Source organism: Daktulosphaira vitifoliae, unplaced genomic scaffold, assembly GCF_025091365.1.
Source record: "Daktulosphaira vitifoliae isolate Bord-2020 unplaced genomic scaffold, ASM2509136v1 Scaffold_4, whole genome shotgun sequence".
NCBI classification, from domain to species: Eukaryota; Metazoa; Arthropoda; class Insecta; order Hemiptera; family Phylloxeridae; genus Daktulosphaira; species Daktulosphaira vitifoliae.
Window position 1 is genome coordinate 16,998,082 of NW_026099575.1, and position 17,854 is coordinate 17,015,935.

The 17,854-nt window shown below is 29.7% G+C and overlaps 1 protein-coding gene across 5 annotated transcripts in view; it reads right to left on the minus strand.

The window, feature by feature from the left end:
• The window catches only part of LOC126905848 (protein prickle-like), a 152,569-nt gene that overhangs the window by 22,200 nt on the left and 112,515 nt on the right, over nucleotides 1-17,854 (minus strand). Inside the window, exon 1 of one of the 5 annotated variants that reach the window (XM_050685954.1) lies at nucleotides 15,504-16,055. The exons of 3 other annotated variants lie outside the window; for them this stretch is intronic. In XM_050685954.1, coding sequence (XP_050541911.1) covers nucleotides 15,504-15,814 — 311 coding nt within the window. In that variant the 5' untranslated portion in view covers nucleotides 15,815-16,055. Of the gene's footprint in view, nucleotides 1-8,720; nucleotides 8,840-15,503; nucleotides 16,056-17,854 lie in introns of those variants that run through there. One more of the 5 variants, XM_050685956.1, reaches the window with a different exon arrangement.

A 17,854-nucleotide genomic window follows, 5' to 3' on the forward strand; every position in this document is an offset into this window, starting at 1 on the left:
ATGGACGTCAGACAATAGACTTTAAAGGGTGTAATATAAAGTTAATTTAACGGCGGAATTACGCAAAAGGAATCAAGTGTGATTATCATAATGGTTACCTATTGCAATAGGCATAGTACAAGACGATTGTGGTTTACACGGAATGTGCAGCAAGAAAACGGTAATATAATACGTGTAAATTTTATTTTAAGACATCGTGCATAGCGATCGACCGATGAGCTTTCTTCGATGGCGTAAAGGCTAAGTAGAGGAATAGGTTTTCGGCGTTGTACGGTGTCTAATGGGGGCGCCGAGGTTAAGGATCATGACTAATGATCGATCCGATCCAAGAGGCAGCGGGAGGTTACTCGGTCGGTTCCCGAGCAGCCATTATGCGATTTGAACCCGGATAATCTCGGTAGCTGTCTGACAAGTCTTGGAAATAAAAGTGTGCACGATAAAGAAGTAATGGCCGTTGGGGGAAAATGAAGGTTGATTGATTATATTTCCTCCGGGTCTCCCCGTCAATATAGATGGACAGCCCGTGACACGCACACGAATTGTCTCAGATCTCGATTTGTGGGCAACAGAGGTAAAAGAAAAAACTTAGGTAGGACTTCAATGAAACTTCATTTTTAATGAATTCGTTTAACACATTAAAATAATCGAATTGTACTCCGTGCGAGAATGTGTCATAGGAAGAAGACTTAACCGCAAAAGGTATAATACTCGATAACTAATGTAATTGATGTCTTTATCACGTGATATTTTAAAAGGGTGTCGTCGCCAGAATAACGATTCAAAAAGGATAATTTCATGCACTTATAATAATAACCTTACTAATGGATTATTAGTATATAGCTGAGAGTCTTAGCAAAAAGAGGGATCCTAATTATTTGCTTTATAATTTTAGCTAGATAAATTCATAAATGAATATTATACGTGTCTCTATTCTGTAGAATTTTTATAACATTTATAAGTATATCTATTTTTCACAGTGTTAATAATGTATAACATATGTTGAGTATCCACGAAAATCATCTTTTCAAAATAGTTATTTTAAGATGTTAGATAGGTTTGAGGAAACAGTTACGGTCAAATTTTGCAAAAACAAATGGATAAAAGTATATTATAAAGTATTAATAATTCACAAGAGTGCTAAGATAATCATTAATTTTTAAATTTCATCTAATTATTGAACACTGAAGTAATAATAGAACAACGGTAGATAATATAACACTACTTAAAATTAATTTGAGAGTACAGGTAAAAACATAATTTTAGACAATAATAAATAGACTAATAATGTTTTTTATAACATCAGGCAATGTGATCTAGAATAAATGATAACTTTTTAGTGTAACGGGATTTTAAGGTTATTCTTAATACCATTTTTCAATTTACTTTAATACAGAAATAATCAATTTTTATCATACAGACTATTCTGAACATTTATTAATTTTTAAGTACAATAATTACTACTTATATATTTCTATTTAACTTTAAGTAATTCTATTTCTTACGATATTTTTTCTAGATTTTCATGTCTATAGAAATCTATACACTAAACAATTTTCAATTAAATTATCAAGGAAATTACTGCTGCGTTTCGAAATTACATACCAATGATAAGTTCTCACCGAAGTTATCATTTATAAAGTGAATTTATGTCTGACACTTATTACTTCGTGAATACTACTGAAACGAAAATAACGAAATCACTGAATTGCAATGTGTACCATATGTATTGGTATTGTTCGTTGCCAATTGTTAAACTTTAAAGTTATAGGTTTATTTTACTGTTTTTTTATACAGTAGTAATAGAGATGCCAAGGAAACCATAGCGGAAATAATACAATTTATACCCTTGGTTTTTTGTTTGATGAATCAATAATGCAGTGATTATGTTTGTTGTAGAATAAAAATGTAACGTTTTTGCGTACATGACTATATTGAATTACTTCCTTAAAGAGTGAAATATGTTATCATTATAGAATGAGCTATGTCCTCTGTAAGCGCACTTAGTCCGTGTATGTTTTTAAAAAATCTTATGATTGTAAAGTTATTTAGGTATAATCTATTCTGAATGAAGATTTATTCACACTAGGTCAGTTCATTCTAGAGTTATGAATAATTGCGGCTATAAAGGACGGGCTAATCGCTAGCTGCTTGCACAATTTTTTACCTTTTTCGTTATTTACAATGACCGGTTGGACAAGAAAAAATCCATTTTCTCGCTGTCAATTATTGGAGAACAGTGCTCATATTTTCGATTTACGACGCGATAATATTAATATATGGTAGAAAAAAAGATTAAAATACGTTTATATTCAGTACGTTCTTAGCTCAAAACAAAATCATAAATATTGTTAATAGATAATATACAAATTAATCACTGAAAAATTATAAAAAAAAAACTATAAAATCCAAATAAATGGAATGTGAATTAATGTGTTAGTTAATAATCTTACCGATTAACATTTAAAGCGGCAGTTCTTGACCGACAGAGCTATTAAAAATTAACCATACCTACTAACAAACTAACACGGAGGGGTGCTTATTGGTATATAGAAAAAAATCATTTTTTTTACCATTTTAAGATACTTAAAATTATAATTACTTAAGAGGATTTGGTTTGTGCAATGTCCTTGAATTTTTATTTCAATACACTATTCGGATCAGTTGTAGAAAAAATTATACGACGAATGTAAAAATAAATCAGTCTAGGCAAACACGTCATATAGTTAAACCACGAAATTTTGCATATACAAGTAAATATCTAATAAGATAAATGGACGAGTAAAATATTAAAACGTTCTATGTGATAATGTGATATAAATCTCGCGTAATGTAATGTAAATTATGAAGTACTCGTGTACCACGTGTATCAGACGATATTTTTATTAGTTGTATTAATGTTATTATGCGAACAGAGTGTCGACCAACTATTCGATAAGGCAGACAAATTGCGTGACAAGTGACAACACAAGAACGGCGAGTAAACAGAAGTTATGTGTTTATTTGTACATAAGTGGCAATGCGGTCGTCTTCTTATTGAGATCCTCCAGTGGCGTGTGTATTGGTGACCATCATTGGATCGAGACCATTAATAATTTATACCGGTATAATATAGAAAGCAGATAGTTGATGGCTTACACATTGCACACGCGTACAAACACATGTACCAAGTCAAGAACAGTTTGCCTCGTGAAGTAACGCTGTGATGCAAATTAGGTAGCTAGATCGAAATTCGTTCATACATTTATTTTTAATGCATACGGCGGCATTAGTGGCAAACATGTAATAAGTATAATTACCTGCGTGAAACGTTCTAGGACCTACAGAGAGTTAAAGAATGCGATGGATTGCGGCAGCTCCCGTTTTGCCTTCTACGGCAGTATTTAGTAAGCATTCGAATTATTTTATGTGGCACAGTTGATAACATCGACAGCTAAGACTTCCACTCGGCCTCTGTAACACTTAGGAGAGGATACTAAGGTGTTGGCTAGTTATATTTACCCATTTATATGCTGGTCGGAACATTTAAGACTGCTAATTATTGTAACATATAATGATAAGCTAAAAAAACACTAACAATTTTGACAAACTCGATTAGGCTCGTTTAATGCAACAATCAAGAAGTTTCAAAATTGTTATAAACAGTTCATGTTTTCATCATTGAATTACGCCCGGCATTAAGCTATCAATGGAGTGACCGACAAAGGTTAATACATTTAATAACTTATATATCCTGTATTGTTTAATAGGTTTGAATAGAACCGAAAAAAAATCAAACTTGAATGTAAGCGAAAGAGTTTGCAAAATTAATATGAATGTAATTGTAACAGTCAACCATTAAAATAATGTAAATATTTTTCTAGAACTTTGAGCTAATAGAAATTGAAAAGGCTGTCGGACAATCAATACTCATTTTTAATTTAATTAATATTATTAATTTATATAAATATTCCAATTTTTTATGTTAGTAGTTAGTTAATAAAAAAAGTGTGATGTAAAATTTTAGTAAAAGTAATTAATATTCGAGTATAGTAAAATAATTGAACAATGTGTGTTCGATGAAACATAGAGAGAGATTAATATCGTTATTGCTTTGAACATCACCATATCAGTTTCAATTAGTTTTTATTTGTCCAATTAGTTTAATCCATTCACATAATCATTTATATTCATTGATTTTTATAAAAAAAAATTATTAAAAAATATTTTTATAAGTAATAAGGTTGGGTTCTTAGGGAAGATAAGGAGGTAATAGGAATATATTTAGATAAATTTTATAAAATTATGAATATACTCTAAAATGTATTTAAAACAACTGTTAACAATTAGATTTGGGGAGCAGAGGTGTATTTTTTATCCTCCTAATTTATATATTTTAATTAATTTAAAAGCGCGATGAATTAACCAGCGCAAAAATTGATTAATTGATACTAATTTGAAAGTACTAAAAAGGACATTGTTGTACAATAATAATAATAATGTTAATATATATCATACATACTCGTACAAAATTTCATAATTTTTTAGCTATAAATCATAAATAACGTATCAAGATTTTCCATTACAGCTTCTTCAATTTTTACATTATAATTTAAATACTACAATTATTATTTTTTTAAGAATCTATAAAATAACACGTCAGAAATAAAATTTTTGTTTAAGCAATTACGAATAAAATATAAATCAATAAACAAAGCTGAGACATAAAGTATTCAAAACGTGTAGATGCTAGTCAAAAAATATTCACAAAAATAAAGGCGTTTGCTCAAAAACAAAATTATGAGTTCAAATTTTTAGACAACAGCCACAGGTGAACTTCATTTATATTCATCTGTTGCTCGATGCATGTGACATGCAGTTTAATCATTAAAAACAAAAAAAAAATACAACATAGCAATATAAATACAAAATTATTCTGTAAAACTATTTGAAGTATAGTGTAATATAGCATGATATCAAGGGACTCAAATGTTAAAACTCTTTTTTAAGAATTTCTTATTGTAACATATTAAAGTGTGTGAAAAAAGTATCGTGATTTTATTATTCGATTCAAGTTCCTTCCACTAACTTAATAACACCGACGGTAACGTTTCATAATATAATTACATCTGCTCCGGTTAACACTAAGCCGCCAACATCCACTGATTCTAATTATGATTATTATATTATATTCCGTAGCTCAGTGCTGCACAATAATGATAATAATAAACCCTGGCGACTTTTTCGGCGCCAACACTCTGCCAGACCCGTAAAATAATGACTCTAAGTAGAAACTAATGTGGCAAAGGCTGTTTTATACGACCACAAGATATGGGAAATTTAGCGTAAAATGTCTTAACTAGTAATTATTTGTATCTTCAATATCTGTAAAATCTTTATTTTTTGAGATCTTTAACAAGACATAGCCAAGGGGTTGTTGTTGACGACCCGTCACGTCCATGTCGCTGTGTCGGCGTCACGGCCGCGTAGTGCTGAGATGAAATTAAAAGACCATAATAATCGACGAGGAAATTTATTTTTTGTGGCACGTACACGTGTTATCTTCTCCACGACGGTTGCGGTGTATCATTCAAAATAATACAAAGACATCATCTACCGTGCGAGGTAAAAATAATGTAATAACATCAATTGTGATGCCTGTGAACGTGTGAGAATATGGAACGACTGCTGCAGATGTAGATATGACGTACTATTGAATGTGTTTGGACGAAAAATATAATCACGTATGAAGCGGAGCCACAGTAAAGAGTGGAATAAAAAAAAAACACAGAGCGAAAAGTATTTTTTAATTTAATATTATTCTAAAAAAATAATATTTTTATGAACTAGTGTGGTACAACTGTTGTGTGTGTCCGAAAAGTGATGATATACTTGACATTCGCATTGGACAACACGGCAGTCACGTCGTCGTACGAGACGTATTTTTTTACCGCATCTTTTACTTTTATGACGTTAACGCGTTTCGGCTAAACGTTCAACTGCAGCACATGAAGACGGCGATGACACCTGCGCGGGTCACTTAATTGTCTACAGCAGCCGTCGCTACTAAGAGCATGATGTTGTTCGAATCGCAAAGACCTGGAGACCACCACCGTTGAATCTGCCCCGGATAATAATTTGTCGGCACAATAAAATATTTTTAGAACGAAAGTATTCCAGAAATACCTCAAGCACGACAATGAAAATTACTAAGACTTCACCACAGTCAGTGAAAACAATAGATCGTTTAGAAAGTCGTTTTGAGCCTTTATTGTCCCAAAAAGCGCAGGAGTCGGGTTGGGTTGGATATTATACATGGCTGTTTAGATAAGCTTAATGCAATGCCGGCGTTAAATTATTATTAGCCACACATGTTGGCCGGAAAGTGAATTCCATACTAGGTGTATATTTGTGTATTTTATGGTAATTTTCATTATTTACTTGCCAAAAACATGTACAGTGTTCTTGAATTGCGCGACACTACAATAGAACGTCGTTATATGAAACGTACAAATGGTATCCGGCGAATTCTATTCGCCAATTAAATAAGTATTGCGAGAGATTCGACAATGAAGTTCAACACTGTGAAATACAACTAGGATACTACTACTTGTGAAATTTCTACTCTCGGTACGTGATCAATCCAATAAAACAATAATTAAGTTTCATCGTAAGGTGTTTCGAGGGTTTGATGTTTCCCCTGTTGAGTAAATTTTCCGCGAAAGCAAAAATCTTTAAGCCGTAAATGAACTTGAGTGAAACACTTGAAAACATGTTTCTCACAATCACGTTATTAGATGCACTGTTTTTAATTTGAATTTATATCTATCGGTAATATAATTTTTTGATCAGTTCTTTGAAAATAGCGCGGTGGGTAACATAGTTGTTCTAGCCATGGAATGAGCTTAGTAAAATAAAGTCAATTTGACATGTTTGATCACTAACTATAAACATACTCTAAAATATTTTTTATTTTCATTGGACTATTATTGTTAGTTGATTTGATACTATTATATCAAAGGTCATACGTCAAATTGTTTCGACTCTACATTTTATTCAATAAATTTTATTTGATTCTTATAATTTGAGTATTATGTAAGAACTGAAAGAATAAAACCATAATACCATTTAATTGGCGGTCCTGTAAAAACATTATGATAAATGATTATTAAGTCCGTCTTAAAATAACGAGACTACTGCAGCGATATGAAGTTTGTATTTAACTATTAGACGTGCTTGGATCGTTTACACTTTAAGTTAATTAGAAAACGAGTTAAATTTTAAACAACTTATCATAAAACTCAAATACTTGATACTTGAAACACTAAGTTAAGAAATATTAGTATTTGGTTAAACTCATTAACAATAGGTTGTAAGAAATCGTCAAAAGAAATCTCTTACAATGTTGTAAGCAAGACAAATGAAATAAGAAACGATTTGTATCCGTTGAACTTCACGTAAAAATTTGGGATTGACGTTATCGGTTGTCCAATTGACTTTTAAAATCCGGTATGCAAATCAAATGTCAAAAGAAAATGACACTTAAATATTATCTTACGACAAACGATGAATCAATTGAAGGGTTTAAATTCTATATAACCATTAATTATTCGATTTATTTGTGATATAAAATAGGGAAATTTTGTTTTCGTTCTTATAAGCTGCACGCTTGGCGAAGTTTCAACAATGTTAAAGAGAACTATTAGAGAAAACCAGAAGCCAGCTGTTGTAACTAAGTGCTGTTAGTTTTGCTAGTTTGAGTGATGTATGAATTTATTGATGTTTATGATAAACTGTCTTGACATAGATACCTTAATACAAATATGAATTGCATACCTTGGATAAAGTTTATGTAAATTATTGTATGCCATCGTGTTTAAGTAAAGTAGTATTTACTAAAATACATTTATAGAAAAGTTTGCTCATTTCCGATGCGTAATAGTTTTTAAATTTTGAAATCATAAATCAACTAGGGAATTGAAACTATAAACTTTCCGTAAATTCCAGGTGTTTTAATATTCTAAATCGCAGAATATTCCACATTAAACCACTTATGTAGCAGTGAACCGGTTGTTAAGGACTTCGAAGATTCGTATATTTTACGGTAAGTACTCCAAAAGAGTATGCAAGAGCTTGTTTTGCAGGCAGACTTCTGCAGTTGATTTGTGTTGTTGGAATGAAATGAGAAAATAGGCCAAGTAATTTTGATTTACGACTAGATGAAAACAACATAGTTATTGGATATAACTTTATACGATTATCGTTGACGATGAGAATTGTTTTCTGTACACTTAAAAATTACTGTAAGCATACTATTCATAGTCACGGTTGAGTTGGCTAAGGGGTTAATTGACCGGTTAAATACCTATACGATATCCCAATGAATTGGAACTGAGAATTGAGTTCAAAAAAAATTCTTTCATAAAATAAATATTATCAATATAATTCTATTTTTTTATTTTTAAGTTCTTAAAACTTTAAAATATGAATAAATTAGTATTTATTAAATATTGAAGTGTTTTTACTGTTTAATTAGTTTAGAAACATCATTAGTTTATTTACTTCAGTAGTTTTAAGTACTTTTTTCAATTGAAATTCAAAGTAGAACCAAATTGTTTTTTTAAAACCAATGAATTTTTCTAATTTTTAATAAATAATTGTTGAAAGAATCATTTAAATTTTTTTGAAGGCTAATGATGTCTTTGTAATCTATACTATAATCGTAACAGGCTCTTTGTCCGTACATCCATGTGAAAATTGACGGAACTGTGTGTAATTGGCAGTCACTGTGTACATTAACGTGTTCAAGATTCTTCATTGATGACTTATTATCGTGCGGCAAGTACATGGCGATACTAAAAGAAACGAACAAATATGACAGTATAAAATGCGTTAATAACGGTTTATGCGTGGTTAGATTTTTTAACAATTAAAAATGTACATAACAATGGTAGCGAAAAATTCCGAGAATTCCAAAACTTATTCCAATATTTATTTTCAAAAAGCATAAATTATAAATTAAGTGTAGGTTACATAATTTTTAGCAATCATTTTTTACTTAAATAACTTTGGGTTAACAATGAAACATAGTGAAATACAATCAATTGATATTCCAGGAAGCCAAATCTTAACAATTTTTAAAGGAGAATAAACGTCGACATTATCGTAAAGAATAACATTTTGTTAGCAAAATCTCAAAAGAAAAATAAATTTCAGTAAATTTCGATTTTAAGTTATATTAATATATTTCAACGGATAACTAATATTTCTTAGATAAACGCATTGAATGTTCACATTAAATTCTTTATTATTCTATAATAAGTCTAATTATTTATTTGTAAAAGTGAATCAGTGTATCTATTTTTCTCAATAAAAAATGTAAAACATTTAAAACTATCCTTTATTAAATGAAATGCCTAAAAAATCCTATTGGACCTTATCTAACCGTATTTTAGTAACATTTTTTTTTTAACGCTTTATAAGTCCATTAAGATCCGTAGTGGCCTGCCCCAAAGGAGGAGGTTTCTTAACTATTTTAGTATCATAATCTGAAATATTAGTTTTGAAGTTGAAAACTTTTTTGTTTGCATAAAGATATTATTAATGTAAATTTTTGAACGATAGTTTTGCAACATTGAAAATTTCAATAAGATTCGTGGCAATAATATCGGAGCGATTAAAATGAAACGAGTTTTTTAATAAAATCGAGCGAAAAAAACACAAAGGTTTAAAATCTTAAGAAAAAGAGGGTAGGATGGAAATAAAAGAGAAAAAATAGAATAGAAGATTTCATCATTACTATCGAGCAAGCGTAGATCAGACAGAGAGTGAGTTTCATGTATAATTTTCAACAACTCTTTGTGTAGCTATTCAACTTTCGTAACACGGACCTTTTAAGTGCCTTTACTCGTTACACAATATACTGTTTGCAATCAAAGAAAAAACGTGTTTACTCTGTCATATTAATGAGATGACAATGTCTAAATATGCTTCTTCATGTCAGAATGTGATAGGAATTAATAAAGAGGAGTGATGAATATTTTTGTAATATTTATAGTTAAAAGTATATGTCTACAAATTTTACTTTAAAATTTCATGGTACAATTTTTAATGACCGAGCTGAAGTAGTAAAGCAGCATTCAAATATATATTTTAATTTTAATATATTCTCTTTAAAATAAACTCCATAAAATTATTTAAGTATAAGAATTAAATTTTTTCTGATTAAGGGTAACAAATTTGAAACTCTGTAAGATCAATTAAGTATTAACTGACTTAATAACATTAACATCTTTATTTATTATTCTATTGAGTCTGAATGTGGATATTTATAGCTTGCTGCGATTAAGACAATCTCAAGAGAAAACAATATCATATTTTATTGGATTTTGAAAACCGCCAATTAATACGCTTTCTATACTTGTGAATTGGTATCCCACACAATTTACTCCTACGACCGAAGTAATAAAATTCAATATTAATCCCATAGAAATGTTTCACTGAATTATAGAGCAAACGATATTGCTAAAAATTAAATTACCTTTATCAAAATGAGTTTTCAATGTTCATTAGATTAGATTGTATCGATAATTTAGCTTTCATTTTCAGAAATCATGTGATTGGCAACCTTTAATTAATTTTCTAATTAATCAAGTATACCTACAATTGGAAAAGTCTATTACTATTTACTAGTATACATAGATCGCCACAAATGCTAAATTGACAAAGTGTGTTTTTGTCATTGTAGTGTTTAAATAACAATTGAAATAAAGCAAACATAATATATATTTATGCAAACAGAGCAAAGGACCGCNACTAAATTGACAAAGTTTTTGTTTTTGTCATTGTAGTGTTTAAATAACAATTGAAATAAAGCAAACATAATATATATTTATGCAAACAGAGCAAAGGACCGCAGGTAAATTTTTAATTAACTTTGAATTGTAAATAGTTGTATCATTTTATACCTTCGAAATAAACATTATCAGAATTGGATGGTCTGCATGCAAACTGGAATAAAAACTATAGACGAGTATTATGGCCGACTTGCGCCAAAAACCAGACACCATCAATGAGAAACCTGGGGATCGATCGCGGGACCTCCTTTTATTTGAACAATATATACTTAATTCAATTAAATTATTACTCATTTAAATTGAAATTTATTTGAAATACAAACTGATACGAGCATTCATAATCATGTATTCAGCTATTAATCACTTAATTTTTTTTTAGAAATGAATTGAAAATGAATTTATTATAATGTCTTTTTTTATTTACTGAGAGTAGAAAGAACATTTAAGGATCCTAAAAAGAATTCATAGTTAAGTTCTAAAAGTAACAAACATTTTTTTAAAAATTATTATGTATGATAAATTATTATTATGAGTATGTTGATTGACCAACATCGAGTACACAAAAATGACTACAATTTCATTAGATATTAATACATATGTAAATTATTGGTTTATATTCAATTAAAATTTTTTTCTTACTAATCCGTTTCTTTTTCGTTAATAAGAAATAAAATGAATCCAATAATTATTGGGTTAATTTAATTTTAATGGATATTTATTGAAACTTTGGTTTACACTAAAATGAAATTGTTCAATTCTATAATATTAAATATAATTATTATCTTCATAATTTCTGTATTTATTAATAATATTGAGCATTTAGAACTGTTTAATTAAGTTTAAAATATTTTTAAGAACTGCAAACATATAACGTTTTTTCTTTGTATTTAAAAAATCAAGATACTAATAACATTAATAATATTTCAATCGTTTTTTATAAAACAATAAAAAAAAACGGTAGCACAGTGGGGTCGCGGCATAGTGGAGACATTGCATAGTTGGGTTCAGTATAGATTTAATCTGACAGTGATTAAAATCACTATCATAAGAAACGCTTCGATGCAAATCTGTAGATAGTGTTTAATTTTAAAAAATTGATGGATAATTGCAAAAGCAACATCAACTTCTATTAAAATAAAATACAAAACCCATAATTATCATACAAAAATAGTATATTTTTCAATATGGTAGCCATTTGCGTATAGAAGATAGATCGTCGGGACAAATTTTTTTTTTTCATTTTGTAGTACATAAAATAAGCTTTAATTTTATATATGTTTAAAGGACGCAGTATTTCCGGAACATTTTCAAAAATTAAGTTGAAAAAGTTATTTTTTGTAAAAAAGTTACTATTTTAAATCCTCCCAGTGAGCAGAATAAGTGTTAGATTTTCAAAAAAAATTATATCAAATGAAAGGGAAATATCTAAGGTTTCAATACAAAAAAATATTATTTTTATTTGTTCATTTTTGAAAAAGTTATGGCAGTTTTAAGTACAAAAAACATCCCGATAAAATGTAATTTTTATCGCAAACATTACATTTTTTTTTAAATTTTCGACAGCCATTTGCACATAGAAGATAAGATGTCGGGACAAATTTTTTTTTTTCATTTGATAGTACATAGAATAAGCTTTAATTTGATATATGTTTAAAGAACGCAGTATTTCCGGAACATTTTCAAAAGTTCAGTTGAAAAATATTTTTGTTTTTTACAATATTTTAAGTTTTGAACGCCCCCTATATAAGGAAAAATTATCCAATTTTAATAAAAAGTATGTCAAATGAAAGATGTACTTATAATGTATTTAGAAAAAAAAAATTTGTGCGGATATATACATTTTTCAAAAAGTTATAGCATTTTTAAGTTGAAAATTTAAAATCCAAAATCGAAAATTTTAACACAAAAATAGTGTTTTTTTAACTACGGCAGCCGTTTAAATGTAGAAAAAAAAGTGTCGGGACAAATTTTTTTTTTTCATTTTGTAGTACATAAAATAAGCTTTAATTTGATATATGTTTAAAGGACGCAGTCTTTCCGGAACATTTTCAAAAATTAAGTTGAAAAAATTAATTTTTGTAAAAAAGTTGCCATTTTAAATCCCCCCCAATGAGCAGGTTAAGTGATAGATTTTCAAAAAAATGATATCAAATGAAAGGTAAATATCTAAGGTTTTAGTATAAAAAAAAATTATGTTGATTTGTTGATTTTTCAAAAAGTTATGGAAGTTTTAAGAAAAAAAAGTGAAAAAATTTCGAAAATTAGCGATTTTTAAATTTGTAATTTTTTTGGATATTTCCCCCATTTGCGGGGAACGAGGGAATTTTTTTCAATTTTTAAGGGTAATGTCTTCAACTAGATACGATTTGTGATATTTTGACGTATTTTTGAAAAAAATCGGTCCAGTGAGAGCTGATAAAAAGTGGCAACAGACATAAAAAAAAAACACATCATAGTAAAATTAATACCTTCTCCGCTTCGCATCGAAGCTAAAATATGCGAGTTTTAAAAAATAATCTTTTTATTTTATCATTAGTATTTCTGCCATTTCAACCTATTTATTACTGGTTATCATCAATATTTTTTAATTATCTGATACAGGTATGAGCTAAATAATATTATTTATAAAAAATCTCCCCTAAGATGTTTGCTTTTATTTTTCAAAATATTATGACGAATAATGATGATGAATTTTTAAGAAATTTCAACATAAAATTTAATATTAAAATAACTTATAGAGAAAAAGTAGTTTCCAGTCGACTAACGAACGAAATATAAAATTAAAGATAATCCAAGATGGAGAGAGTAAGATATAGCGTTATGAAAATAATGATAATATTTTGTTTGCTTGAGGCTATCCGGAGAAGAGGGTGCTAGCATCAACAGCATCAGTAGTTGTAGGCGTGGACTTTATAAAATAATTCCGCTGGGTTATCAAGTATATGGTAGACCCTAAAATATTGAAAAATAAAATTTTATTATTCACAACCGTCTTGCATCGAACAAAACGACTACAATTATTATTCGTATTATTTCTTGAAAAACTAGCAAAAACAAGCGACAGGCATCAGATAAACTATAACAAGCTGCCTTTGTATTGATTTAATGACGTGCTTTTTTAATTTGCATCTCGTGATAACAAATCGAATATAATTTAGTTGTTTGGTTTTTTATGACCAGATTCATTCAATCGATTTTAATGCATTGTCTGCGTTTAAACGATTTATGCTCTCCAAGTCGAGTATTCTTCTTAGTGCGACACGCATACATAAGGTGTAGGGTAGAAAACCTCAATAATATATTATTTGCATAAGTACTGACGATTGTTAGCGTATAGATTCGTAGTGGGCGCGCAATTAAAACTTAGGACTTGACTTGTTTGTAAGTACGTAGGTTTTCGACGAGACGTACAAGTGTTCAATACACTCAAGTCGATCGTATGGAATTAAAAACGGTGACGCAACGGCTGTTCATTGATACATTATTCCTTAAAAGTGTCACTTGTAATTAATTTCAAACGGGTCGAAGTGTGCAAATGGCTAATACGTATTATAATAATACACCTCGCGAACGATTTGCGTTGGAAATTGTAGCAGTAGATCTTTGCTAACCGGTATTAATGAATATTTTCCATCCAAGTTGCAAAATTCGATCGAGTGTCGAGATAACAATGAGAAATGCACAGGAGATAAATCTTATGTAACAGCAGCGGAGGATGTTGATCCAAGCGGTTTCCTGTACATTAAACACAGTTCCTGTTTTTGGCCAAAAACCACATGTATACAATCATCTTGTATCGGGACCATACAGAGTCTTTCAAAAAAAAAAAAATACTGAAATTGATTCAACATAAACTTATCCGCCGTCCATGTGTGCCTATGAAATGAATACAGCGCGTAAGCAACCAAGTCAATCTAAATCGAAATTAAATAACTGTTCTTGCAAGATAATAACACCATACGTCGACGATAACAATAGTAATTTGATTTCTTCGAGATTATAAAATTGAATAGATGTCCGTAACGAGGGCGCGCGTACCAATTTGTTTGTCAATGGACGTTCTTAATTCCAGTTATACTAGTAAACAAATAACACTATGTACCTACACACAAGTGTAAATTCATTTATCGTAATCTAAATTGTCCACAGTACGAAATTGTCAACTTAATCTTATTTTGCACTTGGCACCAAAAACTCTTTCATATTTTTTATAGCGATACAAAAACGAATTAATAAATGTCGTAAAGAAATTATTCCACACAAGCGACTTGTTCGTTTGATGGAACTATTAAATTCTTTTTAAGATTCGCGTTAACCAAGAAAAAGTATAAAACCATATAATCGATTAAAATGTTCTACAGCTGAAATTTGTTAACACTTTTGAAACATGAAAATAGTGTAAGTTCCTAATAGGAAATATACAAGTGAACTTATAACGTTGAGAAAATTTTTAAATATTTTGAGAATTGCTTAACGGTTTAAAGTACTTATTTATAACATTTTATAAGATCTACTGAATACATTATACCATTGAAGAATAATAAATTCTAATTGTTGTCACCGTTTGATAATTGATTACATGTAATAGCCGCCACTAAAGCAAATCACTAATGTTAAAAAATAATATTTAACATTTTTTTTTCGGATAAATTATCTTTTAATGAAACTAACCTATCGACAAGTCCATAGTTAGTTGGAGGAGGTGAGGCAAAGGAAAAGGTCGACATTTGTTGAAGTTCCATGACGGTAGTCTTGCCGTTTCCTTTGCCCGCCGATGGCGAAGTTGCTGATTTTTTCGCAGCTCCGTATAATTGTCTGTAATATTTTTCCTGATCACCGTACATCCAACATACTTTCCACCATTGACGGCACATGAGCACGTTGGATGTTTTAGCAGCGGTAGTGGACGACGATCCCATGGCCGCCGCCATCGCCCCAGAAGTTGATGTCATAGTCACTTCCCGGTAAACCGAAACACCCATTCAAAAATAACACCGAGCGCAGCACTAGGTTGACGACGCGAAAAAAATATTCTAGAAAATAAAAAACCAACAGAATTTTTTGGGCGATATTTTTGCACGCACTATCGCGCCATACGCGAAACCCGTTTCGACCGAAACCAACGCGCTCCGGCTACCGGTCGGTGTTGGACACTGCATAATACTAGTGTTGTACTGTTCAACCAGGCAACGGGTATACGATAAAAACGCAAGTACAACGGGTGGGGAGAGAAACCGGCGGCGGTAAGCAATCATATATTATTATCGTCATCTCGACCGTCGGTGGATATTATACGGTTTAAAGAGAAATGGCCGCAAAGTAAAATTAGACACTCTGCACACACTCAGGTATGTACCACTAGGGTCATGGTGCAGAGAGTAGGGAAGGGGTGATGATGAGTAGGTACCTTCATTTACCGATTTCTTGATCTTTTTAGTTCAAGCCGACGGGGTTGTTGACGATAGTTACACCAAACGCTGTTCACGAGTAAATACTCAAGGTCAACTGTGACTACACAAAAAGGGATTACGAAATGCACAAGTTAAAGGGTTCACCGTGAAGACGCAACGAAATAGTTGTGTCAACGATAATGATTAGGTTCAGTTCTATAGTTCAAACTGGACACATTAATGATGTAAATTTTTGAATAGTAACAGTATACTGTTATACTAGTTGACAGTTGATACATTGAAAAACTTACTATCAGCCTAGCGCTTTCACCGGGCTTCAAAAAATGTTTTATTTTCTAATAATGACCGAAAAAAAATGTTATTAAAACGCTCCTATGCATACTATGGCTCCAAATTACAATAATTATTACTGGGCCTATGCTAAGTTTTAAACCTCAGTACGTCTTTGCTTACTATAACTCTTTGAATAATAAAATAGTTCGTAAATTAATAAGCATCACAAGTCAAATGTCAAATGACTAAGGAAAATGCGTGGGATATCAAGTTTCTAAACATCGAGTAAATTTTTCTTCATTAACTTAGCTAAAGTTTAAAAAAAATGAAGTTTTTAGTTAATAACTAGTAGGTAACTTTTAAAAACTTATGTAATTAGAAATAATTTATAGTCCTTTAATCTTGAGTTCAGTTAAACCTTAATTACCGTTTCCAATGACTTTTTTTTTTGTATAAATGAATGTTTTAAATATTTTTAGTTATCTGTACTAGAGTACAGAGAACTTAATTGGAAATTAAGAGTTTTAATTGTAATTAAGATAAATTACAATTATATTTAGAAAACAAATGATTAAATAACAATTTACAAATAAAAATTCTGACTATTTATAATTTAAATTTAATACTTTTCGGCACTTTCAAGAAATATTTACATGTAATTTAATTTGCACATTTTCATATTATTTTATGCTGCATTAAAATTTTATTTTTCTATTTAAAATTAAAAATATAAATTTTAAAAAAATATTTGACTCAAATCCTTGCCTTCCTACCCACCCAACTAAAGCACTACTTGAATTTTCTAAAAATGCTGAAAACACTTTCTATTTTAATTAGTAATTAGCATTTTCATATTGTATACGAAAAAATACAGTTCATACTTTGTAGTAATAAAGCAAACAAATTTTTTTAACAAAAACTTGAAATACAAGATACAAACAAAAAGTTGTATATAGTTGATTATTTTTTTTAATTAAGTAGAAAAATTTTGACTTTATTTAAACACATATACTCATTCTATTTTCGACATTAATGTTTTAACTAATATGTTATAATAAAGTTTAACATAAGAGGTTTATCAGTTTTCTGTTTAGGTTAGAAGGTGTTAAAATTAACCGTTATAAATATTGTTGCATTCTATTTAAAGTCGCTATATTTATTATTATATCGATCATAAAGTAATGATATATTAATAAATTCTTTCAATTGGTTAATTTAAAATATTTTGTGATTATATTAAGTCGCATTTGATTTTCTTAATAAATTAAATATCTTCATTGAACATAAATCTTCTTTAGTTGTTATTCTAACTTATTTAAATGTTGTAATATGATATTG